This window comes from Bubalus bubalis, chromosome X (assembly GCF_019923935.1).
Source record: "Bubalus bubalis isolate 160015118507 breed Murrah chromosome X, NDDB_SH_1, whole genome shotgun sequence".
Taxonomy (NCBI): Eukaryota; Metazoa; Chordata; class Mammalia; order Artiodactyla; family Bovidae; genus Bubalus; species Bubalus bubalis.
Genome location: NC_059181.1, coordinates 99,371,331 through 99,382,372, shown reverse-complemented (window position 1 = coordinate 99,382,372; position 11,042 = coordinate 99,371,331). Strand labels below are relative to the sequence as shown.

General features: G+C 37.7%; 1 protein-coding gene across 1 annotated transcript; it reads left to right on the top strand.

Moving 5' to 3' along the window:
• The first annotated feature begins 9,397 nt into the window (after positions 1–9,397).
• LOC102412581 (kinetochore protein Spc25) lies at positions 9,398–9,879 on the top strand. Its single transcript, XM_044936791.2, is given in 3 exon segments — positions 9,398–9,466; positions 9,468–9,574; positions 9,576–9,879. Coding segments are annotated over 3 exon segments (480 nt in total).
• The last annotated feature ends 1,163 nt before the right edge of the window (positions 9,880–11,042 follow it).

Sequence of the window (11,042 nt, the reverse complement as noted above, 5' to 3'; positions counted from 1 at the left end):
TTGCCCACTTCTGGCTCTGGCTGCCTGTCACCGGAGGGGGATGGTCTGCAGCGGACTATCTGTGTTCAGTCCTTTGTTCTGTGCGTAGGCCTGGTGGTGTCTTAGGTTAGGGCTGACTTTTTCCTTGGTAGTTATCCCACAGTCTGGTTTACTAGCCAAAGTTAGTTCACTCAGATAGCGCTCGGGCATTCAGGCCAGATCCTTACTCTAAGCGATGCAGCCCATGCCTCCCTGCCCAGCCCCCACTTGCTAGTGGCAGGTGCAGGCGTCTGCACTGCTTCTCCGCTGGGGGAGTTACCATTGGGCTCGTAATCTGTGGGTTTTAATTGTTTATTTATTTTTCCTCCCTGTTATGTTGCCCTCTGTGCTTCCAAGGCTCAGCACAGACTCAACAGTGAGAGTGTTTCATGGTGTTTGGAAACTTCTCTCTTTTTAAGACTCCCTTCCCAGGATGGAGCTCCGTCCCTCCCTCTTTTGTCTCTTTTTTTGTCTTTTATTTTTTTCCTACCTCCTTTTGAAGACAATGGGCTGCTTTTCTGGGTGCCTGATGTCCTCTGCCGGCATTCAGAAGTTGTTTTGTGGAATTTACTCGGCGTTTAAATGTTCTCTTGATGAATTTGTAGGGGATAAAGTGGTCTCCCTGTCCTATTCCTCTGCCATCTTGTGTGTTAGAATTTTGAACTTTTAAAACTAAAAATAGTTCACAATCATTAGCTTCTCTACAAACAAAGGAACTTCAGTGTCCCAGTGAAATGGCACCCCACTCCAGTACTCTTGCCTGGAAAATCCCATGGACAGAGGAGCCTGGAAGGCTGCAGTCCATGGCGTCGCTGAGCGTCAGACATGACTGAGCAACTTCACTTCACTTTCATGCACTGGAGAAGGAAATGGCAACTCACTCCATTGTTCTTGCCTGGAGAATCCCAGGGATGGGGGAGCCTGGTGGGTTGCCTTCTATGGGGTCGCACAGAGTCAGACACCACTGAAGTGACTTAGCAGCAGCAGCCTTACTGAGGACACAATGCTTTGTTAATGAGATATATGTTACCTATAACAATTATAGAAAAATCCTAAAAGTAGTTGCTTAATTTAAAAGGACTTATCTGCTATTACTCATGATTATTTAAGTGAAGTAACATCATGCTTCATGGCTGAAATTACCTTTGCCTGTCATGTGTAGTCATTTATATTCATGCCAAATGGCAAAGGAATTCTTCTAAAAAAGGGTGTATCTTATCTTCTACTTGTATCTATTGGGAAATTCAATACTTTCATTTATAAACTAGCCAGAAAGTTCTCAGGAAAGATCAGAGATAAAAGGTAATATCTGCAAAAGAAAACAAAACTCACAATATCAACCATATCATACTATTTCTGAAAATAACAGTTCACTTTTGGAGGAATAAGACTATAAAAATGAAAAATCACATGTGTCATAGAATAGGCAGGCATAGGTTTTGAGAACACAAATAGTTAGATAGTAAACCTAGTTTCTTCTTATGTAATGCTGGGCTCTATTATAAGTATATATTATAGAACAAAAGGCTTTTCATTAAGAAGCCTAAATCCCTTGGTAGTATATACTATTAACTTGAACAAGGGGACATTTTTTTCTTAGAAAAAAGCATATTTTAAAGATTAAAATACTTTTAATTTAAAATAATATTAATTTAATTTCTAATTTAAATTCATAAATATTTAAAAGTATTATTTAATTTCAAATAGTATTAAAACATGATTTCAGTGTTTAGTAAATGGAAATTGCATTTAACATTTTTAGAATCATTTTTACATAAATTCTTCTATGATTGAATAGCAGAAATGACTGCAAAATACCTTCTAAATGGTGATTTATTACTAGAAGACTCTCCTTCTCCAATTGTGGTGAGGTGGAAAGAGCTCTGAACTGAGAATTAATAGTCCATTATTTGCCACTAACAAGCACTAAGACCACAAACAAGTGACTTTTTCTCCCTGGCTTTAGTTTCCTTAGTTTTGAAATAGGACATTTTCACAAGATTTCTAAGGTCAATTCCAACAGTAATATTCGATGATTAAATCTTCCCTGATAGTTCGTGCTAAAATTCCTGTATAATTTGCTCCTTAGGGTTAAAACACTGAGTCCTTTATTAAAAGGCAAATATTATCTGAGAAGAGCATAATAATCCATTATTAATCATTAAAACCTCAACTTGATTCAGTTTATTAGATTAGCTGACAGGAACCTGAGGAAATAGAACTAAGGAAAGGAAAGTTTGACATGAATGAAAAAGGGCAGAAAAACAATGGAAGGATGCTCCAAGGAACAGAGAGCTTGCAATATAGATATGGGCACTAGCCTAGATTACTTTAAAGCTTGCCTAGGAAAATTCTTCAGAGAAGGCAATGGCACCCCACTCCAGTACTCTTGTCTGGAAAATCCCATGGACAAAGGAGCCTGGTAGGCTGCAGTCCATGGGATTGCTAAGAGTCAGACACGACTGAGCGACTTCACTTTCACTTTTCACTTTCATGCATTGGAGAAGGAAATGGCAACCCACTCCAGTGTTCTTGCCTGGAGAATCCCAGGGACAGTGGAGCCTGGTAGGCAGCCGTCTATAGGGTCGCAGAGAGTCGGACAGGACTGAAGCGACTTAGCAGTAGCAGCAGCAGCAGTAGGAAAATTCTTAATGATATATCCATGGGTTTATGCAATAATATTATGAAATATCTTAATTGGGACCCCTCTAAATATGAAAAAGGGACTACTTTTGCATCTTTGGGTCTCAAATATTTTATTCTGTGTTTACTGTCTCAAGGATAGCAAGTGACATGCTATTATTTTGCAGGGCTTCCCTGATGGCTCAGTCCACAAAGAATCTGCCTGCAATGCAGGAGACTCAGGTTTGATCCCTGGGTCTGGAAGATCCCCTGGAGAAGGGAATGACAACCCACTCCAGTAAAAGTGGAGTAAAATGCCTAACTGGAAGAGAAAAATATGGGTGACTGGCTCCAGGACAAGGTGAACTATGGTAAGACATAATTTTGCTGCACTGCCACAGGAAACAAAGCTTATCCAGGGTGGAGTAGATGTATGCTTCTATGGAATGTTGTAAGGATTTTCACCAGCCCTAAATCTGCATTCTACTATTAGATAGGAAAGTATGAGCTATCTCCCTCCTATTTAATAAGGTTTTCCAAAATACTTGCACAAAACTTGTGCTTAAATCTAATTTATAAAATGTTAGTCACTTAGCCACATATAACTGTCAGAGATTCAGGGAAACAATGCATTTCATTCTGAGAGTCAATGTGTTCTGATAAGAATTAGGATCTGTTTACTCTGGATAAAGAGCACCATGTACATTGGAGGCCAGCAGGAGTCTTGGCCACTAAATGCACTATCATAGAGTCTGAGATCCCTACATACCTTAATAATTTTTATTAAGGGTATTTTCACCTTAAGTTAAAATAAAAATGCAGTTCAAGGAGAAGCCTTAAACTTTGCAATATAACACTGCCATAATTATCTAAATGGACAATAATATCAGACTAGAAACCCCAAAGAATATAAATACTAATATAAAGCCTCTAATGATAAAAAGCATAGTAAAATAAAAGTAAAAGTAATATGAAACAGCATGTAAAAGTATGCTTTCTCTCTTGGATTTTACACAATTATTCCTTTGAAGGACCAGAAAGCATTCAAATTAGAGAATTACTGATTAGACATATCTTTCACTATAATAAACCTTACAGGTCTAGTGTATTAATGTCTGCCAAAATTCAGGAAACAAAATGATTTCCAAGTAATTATTATAGTAACTCTTACAGGTTTCTATAACATTGCCAATAGTGTCTGTAGACTTTCAAGATCAAAAACATATTTCATATAGGATGAATTATTTTTGTATCTTAATTGAAAAACTAAGTTTTATGTGTCATTTTTACCTATAGAAGAAATGTCAAAGAGAAACATCTCTCAATTGTAAAAGCATACTTCATATAAAATCAAGAATATTTTATAGTAAGTTGCTAATTTGTTTATTCATTCTATAGGCTAACTTAATGAGGAAAGTATACATAAATAATTTAGAGCAGAGAGCGTTGTAGTAATGCATTTATTTAAAATAAGCATTCTAAAACGATAAGAACCATGATATGAAAAGCAACAGCCAAGAGGCCTCCTAGTGTGCTGCAATCAGAGGTGACTCATTTAAAACAAAGTCTTCACAAAATCTGTGAGGCAAAGAGAGACTGAGCCACAACAGTGACAGCTCTGGGAAAAGGTAACTATAACTGTATAACAAACCAAATGATAAGGTGTCAGAGCAGCAGGTTACCTACAGAGTGCCATTTCAGGAGTACTAAACAAACATATCTTCCCCACTAGCCAAGACATGGAGCCTGAAATGTCCAGATGAGTGAAATATCATGTGAACTCCAGAGGAGAGATATCAAAATGACCCATTATCAGTCACTAATGCTTAAACACAGGTTTATTTATGTCCTAACACCTATCCAGCAGGATTCTAAGTGGAACAGCTTCTGGATAGGTAATGTTGATGTTAAGAAGGTAGTTAGGAAAGATATGAAGAAAAAGAAAACTGGCAGGGTTAGATGCAAGACTGGCAAGAATCTGATCACAGGAATATTCTCTAGAGAGCATGAGATAAGAATTTGGGAAGTTACTAGGATACATAGGATTAGCAAGTAAATAAATTAAGATATGATCTCAAAATTATGTTTGCACAATAAATATTGTGATCCATACATATAAAATAGGTAATAGTTATCTTAAGGCTGTGAAGAAAAATATGAAATGCCTACTAATCAGGCTGTTAATCTACACCTAATCAGGAGTATCAATCCAAATATCAATCATTATACCAATAAACATGTATTTATTGATTTCCTGGGCTAGCAGGCATTGGAGGCTAGAGGCCTCCTAGTGTGCTGCAATCAGAGGTGACTCATTTTAAACAAAGGCTTCACAAAATCTGTGAGGCAAACAGAGATTGAGCTACAGCAGTGACAGCTCTGGGAAAAGGTAACTATAACTGTATAACAAACCAAATGATAAGGTGTCAAAGCACACATTGGAGATCCAAAAATGACTTTGCTGGCAAAGGTCCTTATGGTCAAAGCTATGGTTTTTCTAGTAGACATGTAAGGATGTGAAAGTTGAACCATAAAGAAAGTTGAGTGCTGAAGAATTGATGCTTTTGAGCTGTGGTGTTGGAGAAGACTCTTGAGAGTCCCTTGGATAGCAAGGAGATCAAACCAGTCAATTATAAAGGAAATCAAACCTGAATATTCATTGGAAGTACTAATGTTGAAGCTGAAGCTCCAATACTTTGGTCACCAGATGCAAAAAGCCCACTCATTGGAAAAGACCCTGATTCTGGGAAAGATTGAATGCAGAAGGAGAAGGGGGTGACAGAGGATGAGATGGCATCAAAACATTGAACGTGATCTTGAGCACACTCCAGGAGATACAGAAAGACAGGAAAGCCTGGAGTGTTGCAGTCCATGAGGTCGCAAAGAGTTGGACACAACTTAGCGACTGAATGACAACAACAAGGTCACAAAGTAGATTACCTAGGCATTAAAAATTCCCATGAAATTGAAAATAGCATTACCATTACACTACTAATGCATTAATTCTTCCACATTTAAAAGCCACTTTCAAACTCTAATTCCACTTTTCTTTCTAGGAGGAATGGTACAGTCACTGTAGATCTCCAAGAAAAAATCAAATCCTCAAAGCAATATTGATCATAATGACCCCACTCCCATTGCTGTGTCACTTGACACAGCATATAATAGTTGAAACATCATTCAGAAATCCTTCATTACTCAATGCATGTTCCTTTGTAGTCAGTAAATTGTCTTTTGTTCAATAGTAAGCCCTTAGCTTACTCCTTGAAAGGAAAGTTATAACCAACCTAGACAGCATATTAAAAAGCAGAGACATTACTTTGTCAACAAAGGTCCATCTAGTCAAAGCTATGTTTTTTCCAGTGGTCATGTATGGATGCAAGAGTTGGACTGTGAAGAAAAAGCTGAATGCCAAAGAATTGATGCTTTTGAACTATGGTGTTGGAGAAGACTCTTGAGAGTCCCTTGGACTGCAAGGAGATCCAACCAGTGCATTCTAAAGGAGATCAGTCCTGGGTGTTCATTGGAAGGAGTGATGCTAAAGCTGAAACTCCAATACTTTGGCCACCTCATGTGAAGAGTTGACTCATTGGAAAAGACTCTGATGCTTGGAGGGATTGGGGGCAGGAGGAGAAGGGGACAACAGAGGATGAGATGGCTGTATGGCATCACCAACTCGATGGACATGAGTTTGAGTAAACTCCGGGAGTTGGTGATGGACAGGGAGGCCTGGCGTGCTGCAATTCATGGGGTTGCAAAGAGTCGGACACGACTGAGAGACCGAACTGAATTGAACTGACTAAGCCCTTTAGTCAGCAAACATGTATTTTCTTATATAGTTCTGGGTATACTGCCAGGACTTTGCAAATAACAAAATTATAATAATTAAACAGTTATTCATGAATGAACATACTTAACCCAAGAGTGTTTTAGTAGAAAGGGTAGGAAGAACTAACATATTAGTCAGCAACAAACACCAAATGGTAGGGTGAGTTTTTAAAATATTATTTGAAACAAAGTGTACAGGGATAGTCTGAGAGACCCAAATTCCTAAACCCAGCTTTCTGGGGCAGAAGCCAGAGAGGAGAAACAAAATTTTATGCATACATATGCTTAATTAAGGTTTAAGTAGTAATGTGCATGAGGTGCTGTTTTGTTTTTCCTTATCACAGGAAAACAGAGAGCTAAGGGCTCAGTGAAGCATGTGGTTGATAGCCCCTGACTTAACAGCTTACCGTGAGACAACCCAAAGTTCATAACCAATAGTTATGTATATAGTCATTTTTATTATATTGTATTGCATGTTCATTTTAGAAATTTTTCAACATAAAAACATATAAAGACAAAAGCACTCAATCCCAATGATCACGATTGTTCACAAAATGTTAGTGAATTCTGCCTAGTGTATATTTTCATCACTCTCACACACATGCATGTGTACACACATAATAAAATTATTCTTTACACACAATTTTAAATTTCTTTAGGCTTAGCATTATAATATAGATAGTTTCTCTTGTATTATGAATTCTTTGAAAACAATATTTTTATAAATTTTATATTTAGGTCTAATTCACATAAAATGAAATACACAGATCTAGTTGGCACAGTTCAATAACTTCTGATAGTGAATACATCCATATAATCAATACCTTTTTCAAGATTTAGAATACGTTCATCAACTAGACTTCAACACTCCTCAGCTCTCTGTGGTGATTTCTATTCATGAGTCTCTGCTCTAGCAAACTGCAACTCCCTGTATTCATCTGTTTCTTCAATCTTGGAGTCTGTTGATTTGTCCTGTGTCCTCCCCTTCCTTATGGGTCCTAGAAGAATTGTTCACTTTTCAGTCTTTCAACTTGTTTCTTATTGTTAGGATGTAAGGGTGACTTCCAAGCTCCTCACATGTGAAACTGGAAACCAGAAGTCTAGGCTGTCTCTTCTCTTGGTTGATTGTTTCTTTTCCTGTGCAGAAGCCTCTTTGATTTATATAGTCAAATAAACAATGCATGATAAATAAAACTGAGAATACCTAACCTATTTTTAAAATAAGAAATATGTGTAATAGTTTTTCCATAATATGCATCTTTATAATTGATTCTTCACATAACTATGCAAACTAATTTTCTTTGTGAGAACTGTAGTGACATGTATTGTGTCACATTTATTGATGCATTCCTTCAAACTTCCATCTTGTTCTAATCTGATATGCATATTTTTAGCCAAGAAAATTCCAAATTGGAGAAGACTCTGATTTGGCTAATATATCTTGAAATTAATTTTATTCTAAAACACTCTTACCATTATTTTTTTTAGTAGGCAAGCTTTGTTGTTGGAGTTTTATTACTAAGGCTATGATGATATGCATATTTAAAATATTTCTAGAAAAGTTAAAAATTATTTTCCAGATATTTCACACAAAATATAAGACTTATTTCTTGATAAGCTCTAGAATAAAGTCCAGTATTTTAAACATAAAATACTAACATTTCCACTATTGTCTCTGCCATATTCTCTAGCCACACCAACCTACCCTCAAATCTAACTGACAATATACACTCCTAATCCAACAAGACTAAACTGCATGCAGTTCAAACACACACACACATACACACACACACACACACACACACACACACACACCCCACACTGTGATTGTTCTTGTCTCCATGCCTTTGCTCCTTCTTTCCTATGACAAATTTCCTCTTGGTTTATTCTAGTCTGTTCATTGTCTCCTACTTTATGTATTAAATCCTCCAGGATTATTTATCTGACAGCACTTTCCACCCCAAGGTAAGTATTGTAACATTGTTTTGTGCCCCCCACTATTCCCTCTTCATATTCATATCATAACAATATGACACAGGAAATAATGACATTTTATGGCTCTTTCTAGGTCATAATACCCTTGAGGTTCCTAATTCGTGTTTGTGTCTGAGTGCGTCATTCTGTTACTACTACATATGGGATATTCAATACATTGTGACTGAATAAAAGGATGGATGGATAGGCAGATTTTTGTTCTTTAGTCACTCAGTCCTGTCTGACTCCTTGTGACCCCATGGGCTGCAGTGCTCCAGGCTTCCCTGTCCTGCACTAACTACTGGAGTTTGCTCAAACTCATGTCCATTGTGTCGATGCTGCCATCTAACCGTCTCATCCTCTGTCACCCCTCTTCTCTTCCTGTATTCAAACTTTCTCATCATCAGGGCCTTTTCCAATGAATTGGTTCTTTGCATCAGGTGGCCAAAGTATCGGAGCTTCAGCATCAGTCCTTCCAGTGAATATTCAATGTTGATTTCCTTTAGGATTGACTGGTTTGATCTCCTTGCTGTCCAAAGGACTCTCAAGAGTCTTCTCCAGCACCACAATTTGAAAGCATCAATTATTCAGTTCTCAACTTTCTTTATGGTCCAACTTTCACATCTATACATAACTACTGGAGAAACCATAGCTTTGACCATATGGACCTTTGTTGGCAAAGTGATGTCTCTGCTTTTTAATATGCTGTCTAAATTTGTCATAGCTTTTCTTCCAAGCAAGTGTCTTTTAATTTCATGGCTGCAGTCACCATCCACAATGATTTTGGAGCCCCAAAAAAGAAAATCTGTCACTGTTTCCATTCCCCCCCTCCCCATATATTTGCCATTAAGTGACAGGATCTGATACCACAATCTTAGTTTCTTTTTAATGTTTAGTTTTAAGCCAGTTTTTTCACTCTCCTCTTTCACCTTCATCAAGAGGATAGGCAGATAGAATGCAGAATAAGCTCATTCAAGAAAAAAAAGAAAATTTATTAAAAAGTTTATTACTGAAGTAAAAGGAAAAAAAAAAAAAAAACAAACAAACAGGAAGTGGAGGCCCTGACTGCAAATATCCAGAATATTAAGCAAGAATATGCTAGGGAGAAGGAAACTATTTCCCATCTTAACAAGTGAAGAGAGGTTGAAAAGACTACAGAAATCTGCAGGTTTGAATAAAGATCAACTTGGACTAGAAATTCAAAAAATTTATGGTGATAAATTGCAGGTTATATTCACTAATATTGACCCTAAGCATCCTGATAGCCCATTTATGTTTTCCCTTTGCCTAAATGAAGCAAGAGACTATGAAGTGTCAGATAGTGCTCCTCCTCTTCAGTGCCTAGCAGAATTTCAATAAAATGTAAGGAAGACCAACAATTTTTTGGCTTTTCTTGAGAAAGTTTGGAAAGCTTTTGCTGCTATAGTTTATAATTAATATATAAACAGTATGTAAAAAACATAAAAAAAGAAGATATGCAGATAGATAGATGAATGCATGAGAGTTGCTTAAATTGTGGCCTTGGACAAGTAAGTTGTTAATCGAATATCTCTGGGCAAGAGTACTGTAACCTATAAACTGGGGAAGACTAAATGCTTTTTTCCAGGTCAAACTTCTCCATTTTCCTACTATAATATTGCATCTCTATTGTGTCACTTCTTAGAATTCCTAATTATTCACTGCGTGTGTGCTAAGTCCCTTCACTTGTGTCTTACTCTTTGCAATCCTATGGACTGTAGCCCTCCAGGCCTGCCTTTTCTATGGGATTCTCCAGGAAAGAATACTGGAGTGGGTTTCCATGCCCTTTTCCATGGGGATCTTCCCCACCCAGAGATGGAAAATGCATCTCCTGCAGCTTCTGCATTGTAGGTGGATTCTTTACTGCTAAGCTACTGGGGAAGCCAATTATTCATTGCTGCTGCTGCTGCTGCTGCTAAGTCGCTTCAGTCATGTCTGACTCTGTGCGACCCCATGGACTGCAGCCTACCAGGCTTCTCCGTCCATGGGATTCTCCAGGCAAGAACACTGGAGTGGGTTGCCATTTCCTTCTCCAATGCATGAAAGTGGAAAGTGAAATGAAGTCGCTCAGTCGTGTCCGACTCCTAGCGACCCCATGGACTGCAGCCTACCAGGCTCCTCCATCCATGGGATTTTCCAGGCAACAGTACTGAAGTGGGGTGCCACTGCCTTCTCCCAATTATTCATTAGGTTTATCTAAAAAGTAGAAAATGTTTGAACAATAGGCAAAAGTGGTGTTTCATTATTAAAACTGATGGTATGCTATGCAAAGAAACGTTACAGGCATGAAAGCTGTTTCATACCGATTTCTGCTTATATACCATGAGCACTTTATAAATAATCAAACATATCCATTATTTGGCCCCTGTATCCCACTGAGACAAACTTCCTTGTAAAATCCAGCATGGCATGATTTGCGGAACATTAAAATACCCATTCAGACCAAAAATATTCTGAACTTGCATTGTCTTTTCTTTTTCTTTTTAACTTATACCAATCCCATTGTACATGGAGAGAGATAGGGAGAGAGAAAAAAAACAGTATAAGTTATACTGGTAATTTGCCTGCCAAGGCACTCATTG